Raw genomic sequence first — 20998 nt, 5'->3', positions numbered from 1 at the left:
GAAAAAAGGCAAAAAGCCTTTTAAACTTGCTTAAAAATTTGGTTATAGTTTTATATTACTGCGTAACATAATTATGCCTTAGCTTTATATCACAGACAGATGACCCTTACCTGCTTCTCTGAGTTTTTTGATAAAGGGGAATTTATCTCTTAAAAATCAAGTCACTCTGGTCTTGACAGCAAAACACTTCCCTAATCCCACAACTTCTGCCATGTTTAACTGTTTGCATCATGTTCTTATTTTGAAACACTGCATTTGTCTTTTCCAGTTTTGACTCAATTTTTAACTCTTAGAACATTATCTTAAAAGTTTGGGAATAATTAAAGTACATTTTCCAAATGTAAGATCACCACTAATGTTTGTTTTTGTTAATAATTTTATTTCTTCTAATTAGCTTACCCCAAATACTATTTTGCCTGACATCCTTTCTATGATGGAGTCATGAACATTGACATCAGCTAATTGACAACTGGATATTATTAATTAGTAATGGTAATTAGGATTGACTAACTGATAGCTTTCTCCTAATGGTAATATGGATGTTGGGTTTTACACAATGTTGTGTTTTACTCATGTTTTCCTTGTGTTACATCATGGTTTGTTTAATAAACTAAAATAATTCAGTATGACAAATATGTATGCAATAACACTGTTCCAAACACACCATGCCTTTCACTGTAGCTGCAAAAATACTTCATGTACTGTATGTGGAAGCAGAAATAAAAACAGTTTGAAAAATGTCCACTAGATGTCAATATTCCCAGAGAGATGAGCTGTCTGCAGATCCTGCATCACATTTCAGTGTGCCTCCCTGGTCTCCTCGCAGATACTTGTCATTTTTGCCTCTTATTGCTATGCGGCCGTGTTCTAAGAACTCAATGCAAAAGTCCTCTGGTGTATCTCCATCAGAACACACCAAACCAGTGCTGGATACATACCAGTACTTTTCCCCTGCACCTGCATGAAAATCACATTTATCAGAGAAAACAAACAACTGAAAACAGTTTCTAGACTGCTAGACAAAGCACAGTTCTCAGAAAGTTTCTCAAACTTAAAAAACAAGATTTTTAAAAAATAAAAAGGTTAACTTGTCCTGTTTAACTGATTTTGATTATGTTAATGATTTGGACATCATGGCACAAAATTCATATTTTTATTTAGTACAAAGGTCATTCTACATTAAGCACGATGTTTTACCTTAAATTTTACATTAATCTTAAAGATTTCAACTTTATGCCAGTAACATCCAAATTTGAAATTATTAGATCATCCTGAAATCTCACCCACTAACTTTATTGCACTTGTGTGATTTATTTATTACAGCTGAAGTTATTTGAGCCAAAACAGATTTTCTGGTTTTTAATAAGCACGTTTGTCGCTCTGTGGTAGAGAGACTCCTAAATGCCTCTAAAAATTACTAATAATGTGTTACTGACCCACTACTACACTGTACATAATGTCTTTTTTTCTATTGTATTTATCCATTTTCTCCCAATTAGTCAATTTGTCTTCCATTGCTGGGGGATCCCTAATTGCAGTTGAGGTGGGTATATTGCTGCTCACGCCTCCTCCGACCCACGTGCAGCCCTTTGCGGAACCCTTTTTTACCCATGCATTCTGCACAGGCACCTCTCTATCTGCCAATCAGGGTCATAACACAGCATTTGAAGACCCCATCCACATTATCCGGTCATCATGCCCTAGCGGAAACGTGTCTGCTGCAGGTACTGCCAATTATGCCGTTAGATGGCGTCCAGTCGACCGGTGGCAATGCCGAGTTTCGAACCAAGGAAAATATATCTGCATCAAGAAGGCCCCCTTGATACTGCAAACTCTGCAAACTGATTAAAGTTAACTGAAATATATGTGGTTATGTGCTAATAAGCCTGATACAAGCTTCATGAAATGACTAAGTAATTACAGATAAAATTTAATAATCTTTTTTAAACCATCACCTTTAATATGGTACGACCCATCACTGAACTGCAAGGTGAAGATGTCATAAACTGAGCGGTTTGCATCCATTGTATTGGAGTTCTTGTGGTGACATACATATCCATTCTCACCCCTCAGGATTATTATGGGTCTGTTGATCAGCTTTAATATCAACTGCTCATCCTCACCTAAAAAATAAAATTATACACTTATTCAGGAATAAATGCTATACACCATCAGAAATAAATAAAGGAAAAATGATGGTTTCAGAAAAATATATATGTATACATCATTAAAACACTTGAAACGTTGTGTCAGAGTTTCTGATTATTTGGACACTGATATGTTATGGTTTTCATTATAAGATATTTCCTTTATTTTGTAGATGGACATGTTAAGAGAAAACATGAGCAAATTCAAATAACTATTTTCAGTGTAAATAAGGAAAGTCGTACATATTGTAATTACTCTCCATTGCACTCTTGGCAGTAAAAACATGCCAAACCACTAAAAACAGGGGGGAACATAGTATAGGAATTTAGTGTTCAAACAGTAATCAAGGGTAATCATGTGAAAACCTAACTTACAAGATTTACCATTATAAGGTAAATGAGATAAAGATGAATGTTAGTAGTGGGATTTAGGGGATCTTTTTTTTATCCTTTACAGTTTGTTCCACAACTTACACCACAACTTACCTATTGAGTCACTGACTGCAGCAAGCTGGCCATTCTTCTTGATGCAAATATATTTTCCATTGCTAGCTCGTAGCGCCACTCGTCGTCCAAGCCACACAATATCAAACATGGTGTTGGCACTCCTGCATACGGTGGAAAAAAGTTATTTTTTTTGTATTTATCAGGCAATTCTGAAAAAAAGACATTATTACAGCATAACTGTCAAGTACCAATATTCCCAACTAATAATATTAAAGCCATATAAGGTTTACAAAAACAACACTTGAGCATTTCAAAACGTCAACAGGAACACTCACACTTCTTTGGCTGTAGACTGGATGCCTCCATGAGCTACAAGTGTCCAGTAGTTTCCTTCATTTGTCCTGAATTTGCATTTTTTGCTTTCTTTATCAATCTCCATTTGAAATGTCTCCATGTCTGTTTCATCATCCTGATTTGCTGAGATACACACCCCTGAGGTGGGAAGAACACAGAATATGGGAGAAACACCTTACACATAGACTGAGACATACTTTACTAGTAAAAAAGTAATGTTCCAGAAATGTTTGGACACTTCATAAAATGCAATTAATACAAAATATGTGATTTGTTCATTCTATTAAAACCTTATTTAACTGACAAAGTAAAAAGAAAACTAATGTTTTTACTGACCAACCTGATTGTATTTTTGAAATATAAATATATGTTCTACTTTTCTAAAGTCCAATGCTAGTATGCCTAAACCCCACTTCAGCCAACACTTAGTTTTGTTTAAGATGATGTTAAACTTGTTGCTTGACTATAAAGCATACAATGAACAGTTTTTGCTAGTTGCAACACACACTTAACAAAAATATTATCATAGTCATGTTTACCATGTTACACATTTTAATTACTGGGAATTGTTGCAGTTATGCAAGTAAAATGTTTGCCAAACCATGAGCTATAAAATATAAATAAAAGAGAGATCTGGACTACAGGCAGACCTGACAAGCACTTAACTCTATGTCTATCAAGCCATGCTATTATTGCACATGCAGAATGAGATCTACCATTGTCTTGCTAAAAATTTAAGACGTAACCTTCATGGCAACATGTGTCTCTCTAAAAATCTAAATATATGGCTCTGTGTCAGTGGTACTTTGTTTTGGCTCGAAGAACTTGACATCTATTTTCCAAAAAAACAAGCTGGAACATGGACTCATCTGACCACAGCACACATTTTTACTGCCTAGATAATTCTGTGGCATGTCTTTATAGAATTGATGTGTGGCCTTCAGTTTGCATAATAAACTTTTAGGTTGTGTTTGTTTATGCATCTGTGGACAGCGAGCAAGTTTTCTAAAGTACTCCAGAGCCTGTGGCTAAATTTCTCAGTCATGTGGTGAATTGCCATGCAATGCTGCCTGGGGTTCAAAGGTCAGTTAATAGGTCATTAAAGATCTGCAACAGATGGTGAATGGCCTACATTAATTGCAATTGCATTAAAAAAAGCTTTTCTTGGAGTGAACACAACGTGTTGAGCCATGACCCATCTTGGCTTGCATGCAACAACTAAGCCTATGTTGGATCCTTATTTTATACCCAATTATTTTAGCCTTACCTGTTACAAATGATGATTTACTTAGTAATGACCAATCCTGTACCAGATGTATGTACCAGATAGGTGAACCTAATAAAGTGCCCAGTTAGTGTATGTGATTGATTAACATTTTGTGCATTTCAAAACATTGAACATTATTCTGGATTTGAACTCCTCTGTTACCCTAGACTCACATACTTGATGTAGTTGAGATATGTGAAGTCAGCAAGACCTAAATATATTTATAAAACATGAAAAAAATAAATTTTTGGATCGATTAATAAGTCCTGTGAGCTTTTAGGAATTGATCAGTTTCTTTGAGTTAAAAAGTCAAAGCATATATACTGTATATTTAAAAATATTTTGTAACTGTAAAGGGGTGGGTTACGCCTCGGCACTAAGATGCCAATTGTAGCCCTGCACCTGCAAGAATTGAAAGCAAACCAGATATGCAGAACACTTAATCTAAAACAACAATACTGTGGCTATAAGGCCACAAACAGGACAGGACAATAAAAATAAATAAAATGGTAAAAAAACCCAGAAACAAAATAACATGTGAAAGGCACAGAACATCTGCACTGGATTAGTTGACAGAAAAGGGATAGAGCAGAATGAAATGAAAACTGGCTGTCACAGTATGGCAAGCTGCCTTAAGCTCCTGTGCCAACCAAGTTCTCACAAAGGACTAAAAAGAGGAAACCTAGAACAGTCCTGAGACAGCAATAAACTGAGCAGTACGTGCCCAGCATGCATCGCTTTGAAAAGGGCCATGATGACTGAAAAGTGCCACGACTGTCTGACTTTCCAGGAAAAGATAGTGCTGGCATCTGCTTAGGTGGAAAACCAGACCAGATTGAGCCCAGCATCACGGTTTCAGAGATAAAGAACATGTGCCAACAGATGGGCCACCAACACTGTGAGGAAGAAACCATGATTAAATACACATCCCCTCACCTTGAGTAAATGAATGCTTTCAGAGGCGCAGGTAACTGCAGGTTAAGCCCTTTGCTGGCCATAAATGACATAGCAGGGGGGCATGATTCTGTAACTTGTGCCCCCTGCTGACTTCCATTACAGAAACACAGTTTTCCACAACTTTTGATAGGCAGTATATATTGAAACCACCCATGGATCCTCATTTACACAATCCTTTCACAAACTATTTGTTACACTCAGCCCATTAGCAATCTCATTAAATCAACTGAGTGCTAATAGTATTAGGATGGTTTGGGCTGCATTGTTACATATGCTACTTCCCAGAACTTTGTATAATAACACTGGTGGATTTTCATTTAAAAGGCAAACATGGTTCATTTAAAAGGCAAACATTTAATTTAAAGCACTAACATGTGAAGCCTTAAGAGGACAATGACACATTGGAAAGAATTTTAATAGGTAAAGAATTAAACTAACGAACTTTTAATCTAAAGTACAAGTCAGTACAAAATTACTTTAATACATGTTATGGCAATTTCAGGGTGCCTTTTTTACTCTGACCTTTTTACATACATTTACACAAAAAAATGCCTATTGCCAGGCTTGCACATGTCTTTCCTCCTTCATCTATTGAAAAACAAAGTGGTCAAAGTGTTCCAGACAGATTGCAGTCGGTCCCAAAGAAGACAGAAATATCCCTTGATTATTTGCTTAATCCTTTAACAGCTCAGATTCTGAACTTTACCCCTTACCTCCTCCACTCCATCACTCCACCCCCTCTTTTATCCCTCTCACGCTCTCCTTCTGTGCTCTAATGCCATGCCTGTGGAAAAATTTTAAGCCGCATAGTGGGGCTCAATAAGCAGCTTTGAGTGGCACACATACAATCCTTCAACCCTGCTGCCCAGGTCCCTAATCAGACAAGAAAAGAAAAAAAGGAAGACTGAAGCGATGCCTCTGTTTTGATGGGACACAGCAGGGTTTCTGAGACATGCTGGGACAGAAACCAACACTATCAGCACAACTTGCAGACACCGCTCACCCATACAATGCGTTTTCACAATTTGTAGTTTTAAGTCTATGCTTTTTTTCACCTAGTAATATAAAGTCAGGCAACACGTTATAGAGAAAAACTAATTAAAAGAATAGTGAAATACGAGTGCAGATGTACCCAGTCAAGTGTACTGCATGATCGAATTATGCAATTAACATCATGCTCTGTGGAATGTACTGTATGTAAATGCTAAGCAGACTCAGTTGACCATGGAAATCTTTAAAAAATGGGTTATTATAGGTGCACTAAGGCTGGAGATGAGTCACAAAGACTGATGTACTAGTGCAGGGGTGCACAACTTCTTTTTACCAAGGGCCGATTTCACATAAACACCTAAACCAGAGGGCCACAAATTTCATTTTTACAGACCTGTCCACGTGAATTTGTAATACAGTTCAGGCTGGGTGATATTGGGAAAAAAAAAAAATCTCGATTATTTTCAAATGTATTATCGATTCACGATTTGAATTTTTTTTTTTGTATAATGCAATTGAAAATTTTGTATTTAAAAGACTGCAGAAGTGCAAAAATAGTAACAGCACCACCTATCCTTTCAAGGAACTCAAACTTTATAACAATAACAATATAATAATAATTAACAATAATTTAAACAAAATCGAAATCTTAATTAGCTATATTCTTTATATAAAAAACTCACAAACAACTCACTTTAAATAATGTGCAGCATAAGAAAAGTGCAAAACCACAAAAAGTTCTTTACATGTTTTTTAAAAGGAACACGAGCCTGTTTACTGTTTCCACCATATAAATGAGTCTGTATCAGTATCTACACTGGGGGACATTGAGTAAGCACTCAGCTCAGCTTTGATTTTGTCCTCTTGTGACTCTGGGGGGTGGATGGAGGGGGCACGGTCTGCTTCTAACTATATGGACTACAACTCCCATGCGCCCCCGGACGCTCACGTGACTATCACATGTCCCAGGTCAGCCAATCCTGATCGCGCTCACCGTCTCCGGAGTTTTGATTCAGTTCAGCTGTGTTCAGTTCCATGCGCATCTTATTTAAACTCTTCTGTTTTAGTCTCGTTGTGAAGTTTTTGCGATCGTGTTTGTGTCCTTATTTCTGAATCTAACCATTACCGTGTATGATCCTTGTTGTCTTCCGTTTGCTGCCTGTCTGTTTATCCTCTGGTTTTGGACTCTGCAGGGTTTTGTACACTGTTTTTGCCCATTTGATATTAAACTTTCCCTGAATTATATTCCGCGAGCGTCTCCTCAGTTTCTGCCTCGTAACATGTTGGTATTTTAATTAAAATATAAAGTATGTAAACAATCGCGATTGTCACATTTCTAACATCATGTGAAAACGTTCATTCTAACTAACAGAATTAATCGTGAAAATCGCACAGCCCTAAATACAGTTACATAAAATCAGGTACTTAGAAGAAATGTGTTGGTCAGTGCAAGGACGGATTAAGGATAGTCTGGGCCCCTGGGCAAAGAGTTGAAAATATGCCCCCCTCTTTCCTAGGACCAGTAATAGCCAGAAGTCGAAGTCAGAGCAGTGCCACAACGCCTCATCCATTTTCATAAGGGGCCCAAAAGCATGGCTAGGGCCCCCAAAAGCATTGCTAGGGCCCCCAAGAGGCCCTGGGGTCAAAGTCCCTAATAGTCAGAGGATCCTTAAAATGGAGGGCCCTCGGAAATAAAAATATATTGTATCATAAATGTTGATAGGCATCGCAAAATGTTTTGGGCCAGGGCCCCCCCGGGGCCCCCTGACCTCAAGGGCCCCTGGGCGCTGGCCCCACTGGCCCGGTCAGTAATCCAGACATGGGTCAGTGGGAGATACTGCAGCGTCTTTCGGACACCAACTGATTAATGTGGTCGCAAGCACAGCAGACATGAGAAAACGCCATGGCCCGTTTAATAAAAAAAAATATTTGTATGTCCATTCAGGGTTAAATTTCATATGCTCGAGATCCACTTTTCTTTTTTTTACTCGTACTTGGTTTGGACAAACACATGGTACAGCTGAAGTAACTTGTATTTACATAATTTGCTTTTCAGTCGCAATTTCATGGAATTACCCGGTGAATTTAAAGTGACAGCATCATTTATTTAAAAATGCATCAGCACTTCATTTGGCGGGCCGGATCAAGAGTTTTGCCAGGCCGGATCTGGCCCACGGGCCGTATGTTGTGCACCCCTGTACTAGTGTATCATGGCATGTGTGGAATACATTAATATAAAGTCATTCTAATTGGAATTATGGTAATGGGGTTGGTCTTACAATGCTTTATGTTGTTTTTAATGAGCCACCTATCTATACGTTATAATTTAAACTATTCGAGAAAAAATATTTTACAACTTTTGCCATCACAAGGACATGCAGACAGAGAGGCAACACAGGTGTCTTGATCTCAAGCCAGTATATAATAGTAACAGAGTGAAAAGCTGCAGTTTCCTTTTTCAATGCAGCCTTTCATCTCTGTCCTGTTACACTTTATTTTACAATTTCATGTCTGATTCTGCTTTACGTTTATACATCAGATAGAAACAGAGAAGCAGCTGTGACTGGACTCTTTTCTTATCTACTCGTTTCATCAGTTTTCTTTCACAATGTGATGACCACAGTGCTCAATCCTACACGCTTCAGAATGATTGCAGGCCTATCACAGTATACTCCCTCTCAATTTACTAACCCTTTTTCTGTGGAATGTAACAGTACCCATAGATACAGAGACTGTCAAAGCACCCTGTGCAAAACTGGGGCAAGTAGATCACTATTTTAAGATCAGACATTTTGATTACATTGAGTCAAATGATGCCTGCACATAAGAGAGTTTGTTCAATTATATACCCAAACTGGGTAAGCAATTGAGCAAAATCCACTCTCTGAATTAGTGTGATTTACTTGTATTTTTTTTGGCTGATTGCAAGGCTTTTAGAGATAAATAATAAAAAATAATTAAATTTTTGTAAGGTAAGAAACCCTTATGGTTCTGTGGGATCGTTCTTTATATTTCTACTTAGGAAATAAACTACTTTGCCTCTTCTTTATGTTTGTCAGCATAAATACTCAAAGGGAGTACCAAGGACACATGCTAAAAAATAATATCCAGCTAGTAAATTGTTCTGTTTTAGCTACACTCATCAAACACAAAAAATAAGTGTACTGCTATACAATCTACAAAAAGCTCAGTGACTTCAACACAGTACTTTTGATTTCATGTTTCCAACCAATGAAATTTGTGCCCAGGTCATCTGCAGATTTACCAGGAATGTTGAATTCGCTGGGAGCAATAGCTGCTCAGTTGTAAAGCTGTAAAGTTGTACAGTTTATATACAGTGTATCACAAAAGTGAGTACACCCCTCACATTTCTGCAAATATTTTATTATATATTTTCATGGGACAACACTATAGAAATAAAACTTGGATGTAAGCTAGAGTAGTCAGTGTACAACTTGTATAGCAGTGTAGATTTACTGTCTTCTGAAAATAACTCAACACACAGCCATTAATGTCTAAATAGCTGGCAACATAAGTGAGTACACCCCACAGTGAACATGTCCAAATTGTGCCCAAAGTGTCAATATTTTGTGTGACCACCATTATTATCCAGCACTGCCTTAACCCTCCTGGGCATGGAATTCACCAGAGCTGCACAGGTTGCTACTGGAATCCTCTTCCACTCCTCCATGATGACATCACGGAGCTGGTGGATGTTAGACACCTTGAGCTCCTCCACCTTCCACTTGAGGATGCGCCACAGGTGCTCAATTGGGTTTAGTCCATCACCTTTACCTTCAGCTTCCTCAGCAAGGCAGTTGTCATCTTGGAGGTTGTGTTTGGGGTCGTTATCCTGTTGGAAAACTGCCATGAGGCCCAGTTTTGGAAGGGAGGGGATCATGCTCTGTTTCAGGATGTCACAGTACATGTTGGAATTCATGTTTCCCTCGATGAACTGCAGCTCCCCAGTGCCAGCAACACTCATGCAGCCCAAGACCATGATGCTACCACCACCATGCTTGACTGTAGGCAAGATACAGTTGTCTTGGTACTTCTCACCAGGGCGCCGACACACATGCTGGACACCATCTGAGCCAAACAAGTTTATCTTGGTCTCGTCAGACCACAGGGCATTCCAGTAATCCATGTTCTTGGACTGCTTGTCTTCAGCAAACTGTTTGCTGGCTTTCTTGTGCGTCAGCTTCCTTCTGGGATGACGACCATGCAGACCGAGTTGATGCAGTGTGCGGCGTATGGTCTGAGCACTGACAGGCTGACCTCCCACGTCTTCAACCTCTGCAGCAATGCTGGCAGCACTCATGTGTCTATTTTTTAAAGCCAACCTCTGGATATGACGCCGAACACGTGGACTCAACTTCTTTGGTCGACCCTGGCGAAGCCTGTTCCGAGTGGAACCTGTCCTGGAAAACCGCTGTATGACCATGGCCACCATGCTGTAGCTCAGTTTCAGGGTGTTAGCAATCTTCTTATAGCCCAGGCCATCTTTGTGGAGAGCAACAATTCTATTTCTCACATCCTCAGAGAGTTATTTGCCATGAGGTGCCATGTTGAATATCCAGTGGCCAGTATGAGAGAATTGTACCCAAAACACCAAATTTAACAGCCCTGCTCCCCATTTACACCTGGGACCTTGACACATGACACCAGGGAGGGACAACGACACATTTGGGCACAATTTGGACATGTTCACTGTGGGGTGTACTCACTTATGTTGCCAGCCATTTAGACATTAATGGCTGTGTGTTGAGTTATTTTCAGAAGACAGTAAATCTACACTGCTATACAAGCTGTACACTGACTACTCTAAGTTATATCCAAGTTTCATGTCTATAGTGTCGTCCCATGAAAAGATATAATGAAATATTTGCAGAAATGTGAGGGGTGTACTCACTTTTGTGATACACTGTATATTCAAAAGCTAGCATAATATGGCGCCCAGGTGGCACAGCGGGATATTCCACTAGCACACCAGTGCCGAGATTCTGAACTCCTCGGTTCGAAACTCGGCGTTGCCACCAGTCGGCTGGGCGGGATGACCGGACTATGTGGGTGGGGTCTTCAAACACTGTGTAAGGACCCTTGTTGGCAGATAGAGAGGCACCTGTGCAGAGTGCATAAGTGAAAAATGGGTTCCGCTAAGGGCTGTGTGCGGGTCAAAGAAGGCGTGAGCAGCAATATACCCACCTCCACTGCAAATCAGGGTTCCCCCAGCAGCCAAAGACAAATTGACTACGCTAAAAATTGGGAGAAAATGCATAAATAAAATATAATCTGTCTTTGGTTGCATTACATAGAAGTGTTTTGGAATTAACTTCAGTGGTTGAGTGGCAATGTACAGGTGTAAGATCATCACATTCACTACCAAACAGTGGCTAATGTGGTGTAACACACCATTGCTGGACTCTAAAGCATAGAGAAAGCATTTTTGGAGCGTTTATGCTTTCAACTTTGGTTCACATACCATGGTTGTTGGATAACATAGTGCAATAGGATATTATAGCAGCAAAGGAGGGAACAAAGCCATATAAATGCCTATGGTTTTGCATGTGATGTCAGGTGTCCACAAACTTTTGGTCATGCAGTTTAAAAAGAGACCTGAAAATTAATGTATGCTTTATTTGCTAGTTTATGAGATAACCTATAACTGTCATTTAATTATTCTCACTTCACTCTAATGTAGGTCTGTGATTTGCCAATTTCAATACAAAACAGTAAGATTCCAATAAAATACCTCACCAAAGCCAAATGCTAGGAGAAATTGTTCTGAAAACAGTCACCTAATGTCACTTCTCATTATTGATTACGGGATCATCTAAGTTTGTATTGCATCCTAGAGTGAGACTCCTAGGGTTTAATGAAGCCCAGACCTGCAGCACTGATTGGAGGACTTGTCGGAAGTCATCTCGGCCTTCCTTCATCATGCAGAGACTCTCTGGGAGAAATGAACTGCTGCATCCATTAGCAGAATTACTTTGCTTAATTGCTTTTTGCATGGGATGAATATGCAGTAGATGGAGAGAGACGCTTCTTTCCCATTAGCTACAACTATTCCATCTGCTGTGCACCAATCTTTCACTCTATTTTCCCCCCACTACCAAAACATTTAAACTTTGGGTATGCATCTCTGCCTCATTTTTCACAACAGAGAATGTGTAGTTATTGTCAATAATACAGCATTGCATTTCGTGAACTGATTTTTAGAACTGATTGTCCATAAACAAAACCGTTAAATATTTATCCACTGTTTGATGGATGGGCGGCACGGTGGCTCGGTGGGTAGCACTGTCGCCTCACAGCAAGAAGGTCCTGGGTTCGATCCCCAGGTGGGGTGGGGTCCTTTCTGTGCAGAGTTTGCATGTTCTCCTCGTGTCTGCATGGGTTTCCTCCAGGGGCTCCGGTTTCCTCCCACAGTCCAAAAACATACAGTCAGGTTAATTCGAGACACTGAATTGCCCTATAGGTGAATAAGTGTAAGTGTGTGTGTTTGTGTGTGTGTGTCTGCCCTGCGATGGACTGGTGTCCTGTACAGGGTGTTACTGTGTGCCTGTGACTGCAGCACCCAGCAACCCTAACTGGATAAGTGGTTAAGAAAGTGATTGATTGAGTGAGTGTTTGATGGATGCATTAATTAGGTGATTATTTTGCATGTTTATTATGAATTGCAGAACAGAGAATTCAGAAGCCATCTTTGCAATGCCACTAGACAGTTGTATTAGTCATGAGAGACCAGGGTCATATTTATTTGAAGAGGAATGACCAAACTAAAACTCATAACACATGTTTCTGATTTGGTTTTGAACCTCACCATTGGCCACTGTCCAGGAGGAGTTTTGCATTTTCTCTGGATGACCATGTATGTTTTGTTCTGGGATCATTCAGACTTTCTAGAACACATGCAAAAGGTAGATGGACTGCTCTAAATTGCTTCAGGCTTAAGTGCATTAATAAATGTGGGAGTGTGTGTTAGTCTGCAATGGACTGGTGCATTTTCCTTTGTGTATTTCTGCCTTGTGCCTAGTGTCTGGTGCCAGAACCACAGCAACACCAACCAAAAACAGTAAAAAGAAATTAATGAATGTCGCTTTGGTTCAATTTTAAGGATTTAAACTTGCTTACATAGGCCTGTTTACAACACACAGACCCCAGATTTGAATCAAAACTGAACCAAAGCAACAAAAGTGCGTTGAGGGGCCAGTACGAAAAATGTAGCAGAACCGAAATTTGTGAAACACGAACAAGTTGACTCCGACCGTCTCTCTCTCTGACTCTCTCTCTCTCTCTCTCTCTCTCTCTCACTATATATATATATATATATATATATATACTGTATATATATATATATATAAATATACTGTATATATATATATATATATATATATACAGTGTATCACAAAAGTGAGTACACCCCTCACATTTCTGCAGATATTTAAGTATATCTTTTCAAACCACCGGCAACAAAAGTGAGTACACCCCTTAGTGAAAGTTCCTGAAGTGTCAATATTTTGTGTGGCCACCATTATTTCCCAGAACTGCCTTAACTCTCCTGGGCATGGAGTTTACCAGAGCTTCACAGGTTGCCACTGGAATGCTTTTCCACTCCTCCATGACGACATCACGGAGCTGGCGGATATTCGAGACTTTGAGCTCCTCCACCTTCCGCTTGAGGATGCCCCAAAGATGTTCTATTGGGTTTAGGTCTGGAGACATGCTTGGCCAGTCCATCACCTTTACCCTCAGCCTCTTCAATAAAGCAGTGGTCGTCTTAGAGGTGTGTTTGGGGTCATTATCATGCTGGAACACTGCCCTGCGACCCAGTTTCCGGAGGGAGGGGATCATGCTCTGCTTCAGTATTTCACAGTACATATTGGAGTTCATGTGTCCCTCAATGAAATGTAACTCCCCAACACCTGCTGCACTCATGCAGCCCCAGACCATGGCATTCCCACCACCATGCTTGACTGTAGGCATGACACACTTATCTTTGTACTCCTCACCTGATTGCCGCCACACATGCTTGAGACCATCTGAACCAAACAAATTAATCTTGGTCTCATCAGACCATAGGACATGGTTCCAGTAATCCATGTCCTTTGTTGACATGTGTTCAGCAAACTGTTTGCGGGCTTTCTTGTGTAGAGACTTCAGAAGAGGCTTCCTTCTGGGGTGACAGCCATGCAGACCAATTTGATGTAGTGTGCGGCGTATGGTCTGAGCACTGACAGGCTGACCCCCCACCTTTTCAATCTCTGCAGCAATGCTGACAGCACTCCTGCGTCTATCTTTCAAAGACAGCAGTTGGATGTGACGCTGAGCACGTGCACTCGGCTTCTTTAGACGACCAACGCGAGGTCTGTTCTGAGTGGACCCTGCTCTTTTAAAACGCTGGATGATCTTGGCCACTGTGCTGCAGCTCAGTTTCAGGGTGTTGGCAATCTTCTTGTAGCCTTGGCCATCTTCATGTAGCGCAACAATTCGTCTTTTAAGATCATCAGAGAGTTCTTTGCCATGAGGTGTCATGTTGGAACTTTCAGTGACCAGTATGAGAGAGTGTGAGAGCTGTACTACTAAATTCAACACACCTGCTCCCTATGCACACCTGAGACCTAGTAACACTAACAAATCACATGACATTTTGGAGGGAAAATGACAAGCAGTGCTCAATTTGGACATTTAGGGGTGTAGTCTCTTAGGGGTGTACTCACTTTTGTTGCCGGTGGTTTAGACATTAATGGCTGTATATTGAGTTATTTTGAGGGAAGAATAAATTTACACTGTTATATAAGCTGCACACAGACTACTTTTCATTGTGTCAAAGTGTCATTTTGTCAGTGTTGTCCCATGAAAAGATATACTTAAATATCTGCAGAAATGTGAGGGGTGTACTCACTTTTGTGATACACTGTATATATACAGTGAGCAAACATTCGGACAGCAGACAGTGTTTTTCCGGTGTTTTCTTTATATTTTGTTAAATTCATTAGTAAAATGTCCCCAGAGAAGGTGCAGAGAAAGCGCAGTTTTTTGTTGTTGTATAATTACTCCTGCCAGTAGATGTCACTGTGTATCAGACAGAAGGGACATTAAGTAAGAGAGAAGAAGAAAGTTATTCTTTCGTGAAATTACATCTACACAATACAACGCTATTGAAATAAAGAAGGAAATAATAGAGAAATATAAGAGTTATTGTTGTTTCTGGTAGATACAATGTATTATGGTGTATGGTACAGCACACATACTGTACTATAATTTAAGATTTAAGGGCAAATATACTTGTATTTATAACAAAAAAGACCATTTAAGACATTAGAAAGGTTAGGTAAGTGGGTGGTTTGGGAGGTCTGGCATGGATTAATTCTATTTACATGATTTCTTATGGGAAAAATAGGTTTAACTAACGAACATTTTGACTTAAGAACAGCCCTTTGGAACCAATTACATTCGTAAGTCAAGGGTCCACTGTAGTTTTAACTAGCAAGTTTAGAGATGTTTTTTCTGTTACAGTTCATAAATATTCATCTAGCTTGGGTCTTAAGCAAAAGTGTTAGTCTGTCTTTTTACAGGTAACACATCAGTGACTGGTCTGGCATCTTGTACAGATAAAAAGAAAAAATATAAATTAGTTTCAATTTCTAGAGTAAAATACATTTGTGTTCGCTTACTGTATTTTTACCTAACCTAGGCTTTTCTTTAAAGTACACTTTTACATTCCCTCTTGTGTTTTTTCTCCATTGGGATTTTGCCCAGCGACCTAGATGACCAGCTTTCCCGGAGGATTTTCTGATTTGCCTTCCTGAAGTGTCTTTTTTCATTGCAAGGATCCTAGATAAAGAAAAAACAGCGAAAGGCTTGCGTTTCTGAAAGCTGACTCCACCATCATTGAAATGACCCTGTCCAATCAATTATTTATTGTATCTTACCACTGTTGGGTGTCTGTATGTGTGTGTGTCTGCATCTGTGTGCGCCTACATGTACTGGCTATCTTTTAATGTGCATCCATTAACATTCACTTCCTGCTGGTAAAAAAGAAGATGGAAATATTTCTCTATGGTTATTTACAGTGTAAATGTACAGTATAAGTGTATTTGGGTACATGCGTTAAATGTGCTTCTCCTTGCCATGGTGCATATAAAGAGCCAATCAGCTTTTATATTGCAGGTGGCTCAAAGTGCTTACGAGGAACATCATGGTACATTTAAAGGCCCACATAACACTACTGCAGCAACTCAACCTGGGTGCCTGGTTATAATGAAAAACAAAAACATGCATTGTGTTCACTATTAGTTTACTTAGCCAGCGAATATATATAACAGCAGCAGCTGGCTGAATAATAAAGCACCTCCCAGATGAGGAGACAGATGCAGAATGGTATATTGCTGAGGTCATGGTTGTGTGCAGGGCCGTTTGTGCATAAGCTTTAAAAAATTCTTACAGTGCATAAAACTGCAACATTTGCCTTTTACTAATAGTGCTGTATTTCTTTAGATAACGCTTGCTAAGAACATTTAGTGTTTCTCTGGATTTATTTGTTTGTCTGTGCCATTAAAATATGAATGCTGAAATAAACAAAAAACATACATGGCATATTTGGCGTAGGCATTGATATGTTACCTAGTAACAAATAAAGATTTTTGATGTCAGCTTTTTCTTTCTTTTTTCATTTTTTTGCCATGGTCACAGTGAATCTGTAGGAAAGGTTTTATGTGTTAGGTGGTTTATTGATACAAAATTTGATACTTGAGTCCAAATACGGGTTAAAACTGGTTACAAAAGATGTGTGTAATTGTGTGTGTAATAACTGAGAATAGTCCACCAACCAAATATATCCAGCCAACAGCGCCCCATGGGCAGCGTCCTGTGACCACTGATGAAGGTCTAGAAGATGACCAACTCAAACAGCAGCAATAGATGAGCGATCGTCTCTGACTTTACATCTACAAGGTGGACCAACTAGGTAGGAGTGTCTAATAGAGTGGACAGTGAGGGGACACAGTATTTAAAAACTCCAGCAGTGCTGCTGTGTCTGATCCACTCATACCAGCACAACACACACAAACACACCACCACCATGTCAGTGTCACTGCAGTGCTGAGAATCATCCACCACCTAAATAATACCTACTCTGTAATGGTCCTAGGAGAGTCCTGACCATTGAAGAACAGCATGAAAGGGGGCTAACAAAGCATGCAGAGAAACAGATGGACTACAATCAGTAATTGTAGAACTACAAAGTGCTTCTATATGGTAAGTGGAGCTGATAAAATGGACAGTGAGTGTAGAAACAAAGAGGTGGTTTTAATGTTATGGCTGATCGGTGTATATTGAATGTTGTTTTTTTTGTAAGGTATGGTTACTGTGTACAGTTTTAAAAATTGTGAACAATAAAACATTGTAAAGTAAGACAGATTCATCTATCATTTTCATTAACCAGCGCATTATGTGCTTGGTTGCAGTATTCCAGAGTCTGTCCCAGGAACAGTGAGTGTAGGATAAATTACATCCCTGATAAGTCTGCTAGCTGGCCTGCTTAAACAGACATAGAACAAATGTGTCCCAAACCACATGTACACACTATGTAGTTCTGACACTATTATATGACATTATTGGTAGTGTATTAATTTGATTCTCAGCCAAAATAAATTAATTTATTCATCTCAAGATGTACTACATCTTCCTGAGGCTGAGGTGAGTCTGGCTCCACCTGTAAAAACTGGGCACAAGGTACACTATATGGCCAAAAAAATCTGGACACCTAACCATGAGCTTGTTGGAGATCCCATTTCAAAAACGAATGATAGAGTGACCTCTTATGTCATCTTTTCAGCTATAACAACAGCCACTCTTTTGAGAAGTATGTCTGTGAAAGTCTGTGCCCATTCAATCAAAACAGCATGGCTAACGTTGGTCAAGAAAGCCTCAATTGATGTTCCAGTTTATTCCGAAGCTATTCTGTAGGGCTAAGGTCAGGACTGGTCTTCCCTAAACTGTTGCTGCAAAGTTGGAAGCATATAATTTCTTATATATAATTGATTTATTACAACGGTTAGCCGTTGTTGTGACTAAAATATGTAAGTGGAAGCTTTTTTGAACAGTGGATGGTATGCTAATTCTAACTTTGAATCAGTCACAGTGACTTCTGTACTCCTACTATTTTATACATTCACTCTTGATCTTTCTACCAAATATATATATATATAAAACTAAAATGTGCTGTTTTAACCTGAGATGCTTAGCCATATGATCAAGACAAAGCTGCTGGAAACAGGTGACAAAGAGTTCCAAAGCAAACCCCACTTCCCCAAAATGAGTGTTGCATTTTATATGGATTCTAGAATAGCTGAGATATTTCTCCTTGCACAATTTAATCTGACTACACACACTGGGTATTATTAGCTATCTTAAAGGCTTTGCCATATTTTAAAATATCTAAATAAAAAGATGCAGAAACAACATTTGTAGCAAACAATTATTTAAAGATTAATTGGTAATAATAATAAAACAGTAATTTTGGAATATGTCAATTTTGCAAAGTGTAAAAAAATCTGTTATGTCAGTGGTTCCCAAACTTTTTCTGCAGTGTCCCCACTTGTAGATAATAATATTTTCAAGCCACCCTCCCCACTCCACTTATTAATCTTTTGCTTCCAAACTCCACTTTGTACAAAACAAAATGAAGTAACAAATCACCTTTACAGAGAAGTTATTACAACTAACATGCAGTATGTATCATGAATTCTCTCACAAACTTGTCCATCTTATCCACCTTATGCTAGCACTGTTTAAACATGCCTCATTCATTTGCCTCCCCCCTTCCTTCCCGCAATAGCTTTGCACCTCCCACTTTGAAAACCGCTTGGTTAGGTCTTGACTGACTCATTTTGATTCATTAGGACGGTCATTAGAAATATTCAGCTTATGATAATTCCAGAGCACCAGGAAACAGATGCAGCAGTTGAATGAATTTGACCTATTTCCTTCCCATCAGGCTCAACCTTTGTGGGCGCTCAGCCAGGTCAATAGCACTGACTGGGATTCAAAACCTAAATAGCTTAAGAGCTCAGTGGCACGGTTCTAGTGCATGAGACTGCTGCGCCACCAGAGTGGCCTAATTTCAACTTATATTTTAAACCTGATTTCATGTTGCTTTGTACACACTAGGCATATTTAACCTTGTTACTAGAGGCTCTATCAGTGTATCTAATATTTAACATGTGTCTTCATTCTGGGAAAGATTAGAGTGAAGGCAGTAATACTTACCTTGTCGAATTGAGACAAATCTGTTATTGGCAGCCTGAAACACCACCTGTGGATGGCTTTCCTCCAGGTCAAATAACTCATCTTTTCCTGGTTTGGAGCAACGTCCTGAACGGAGAGTGCCTGTCGGGCCCATTGGGCTCAAGTACTTTCCTTCACAGTCTTTAAAGGCTAATTTGCCTGATTTCAGTTCCAGTGTGTATACTGTTCCACGTCCATTTTCAAACAGCAGCTTTCCATCATTACTTAAGAAACGACTGTCACTGGTCTTTAAGCAGTACTTGCCATCAACATAAACTAAGGTTAGAAGAGCATCCACACCCCAAGGAATGTTGCTGTCCACAGCTATTTCACCATCAGGAAGGGACAAATGTGCATAACGCTTGCGGGCTACACTTAATAAGTTTGCTTGTGGGTGAAGAGCCAGATGCATAGTCCAGAGCTCAGCCTCACCGATGGTCTGAGCAAAGCAGGACAGGTGGTCTTTAGACCCGCCAAAGAAGCGCAAGTGTGGCTCAGACTGCAGAGCCCAACGACCATCTGACTGTGCCACAATAATAAACTTGCAATCCTTTTCTCGTGTCTCTGCCTCGCAACCCACCTTGCCATCTTTGTCTGATGAAAGATAGCGGCCTAGGTGGCTGAGCAGGTACACCACTTGGCTGTCATTTTCATCTTGCTCGAGAGTCCAGATCTGTTTCTTCTTGAGACTTGGAGCTGAAGCATTCAATTTGAACCCAAAAGCTTCTGCTGTCAGGTAGCGGTTCTCATAATTAATTAGCCCAAACTGAAGTTTGAGGGGTTTATTTCCATTTATAGGCATTATGACCTTCAATTTAAGTAAATTGTCTGTTTGTACCTTTCTTTTTGATAGATATCTGTCCTTTCCTTAGTTTGGTCCTTGGCTATTTTAGTCTTCTTTTTGTGTTCCTGATGTCCTTGGCCTCTCCTCTTTAAAAAAAAGACTGTTGTTGTTTCTTTCCCCAGAGAGCTTGGTAAGGCTGTGTTTTTTCTGTTTCCTAATCAGCTCAGATTAAAATCAGCAGGACTCAATACCTCAATCCAGTGAGCCGCTGACGTCACCTTGATCCCAATGGTTTATTCTCCTTCTGTCCTCTCCTACTCGCTTTCTCCTCCTCTCTCTTACTCTGTTTCTCAATTCACACTACCAGCATTATCATACTGGTTTGTGTTGCCAACCACCACTGGTGGGATTTCCAAAATACTGATCTCTTGAAAAGACACAGAGGACATGCAGCAGTGTGACCCCAACTTTCCTTTCTTTTTTGTCCATTTGATTAACTTCTTACCTTTAGGCAGACACTTTCTTTTATATACGTTAGTTTTTCAGCTGGTCTGCAGATTAAAAGTAATGTTTGGAAGGAAACTCCAAAATCTTGGACAGATCTTTGGTGAATGTCAACATTTCCTTTGCCTCATGAATATGACCAGCCAATTCTGCCCATTACTCCACACAAATTATGTCACCACTCCATTCACCGGTAATGCATGCAATCCTTTGTTCTTTTCCCTCTCTCTATGGTTACTTGTATGTCTTTTTGTC

At 39.6% G+C, this 20998-nt stretch overlaps 1 protein-coding gene across 1 annotated transcript; it reads right to left on the bottom strand.

Moving 5' to 3' along the window:
- Nucleotides 1-751: 751 nt before the first annotated feature.
- On the bottom strand, nucleotides 752-20257 carry fscn2b (fascin actin-bundling protein 2b, retinal). Its single transcript, XM_063003722.1, has 5 exons — nucleotides 19438-20257; nucleotides 2930-3086; nucleotides 2634-2755; nucleotides 1956-2123; nucleotides 752-957 (listed from the first exon to the last, which is right to left on the bottom strand). Exons 1-5 carry the CDS (start codon nucleotides 20255-20257, stop codon nucleotides 752-754), a joined length of 1473 nt encoding a protein of 490 aa, XP_062859792.1.
- Nucleotides 20258-20998: the final 741 nt, after the last annotated feature.

The sequence above is a fragment of the Trichomycterus rosablanca genome, chromosome 10, assembly GCF_030014385.1.
Source record: "Trichomycterus rosablanca isolate fTriRos1 chromosome 10, fTriRos1.hap1, whole genome shotgun sequence".
NCBI classification, from domain to species: Eukaryota; Metazoa; Chordata; class Actinopteri; order Siluriformes; family Trichomycteridae; genus Trichomycterus; species Trichomycterus rosablanca.
The sequence above is the reverse complement of the archived record's forward strand: the minus strand, read 5'-3'. Positions and strand labels throughout refer to the sequence as shown.

Excerpts from the sequence above, each read along its gene's own strand:
- fscn2b (XM_063003722.1), bottom strand. The coding sequence starts at position 20,257 with ATGCCTATAAATGGAAATAAACCCCTCAAACTTCAGTTTGGGCTAATT. Across the intron at positions 2,124-2,633 it reads TGCAGTCAGTGACTCAATAG|GTGAGGATGAGCAGTTGATA; the intron begins GTAAGTTGTGGT and ends TTTATTTTTTAG. Across the intron at positions 958-1,955 it reads TGGGTCGTACCATATTAAAG|GTGCAGGGGAAAAGTACTGG; the intron begins GTGATGGTTTAA and ends ATTTTCATGCAG.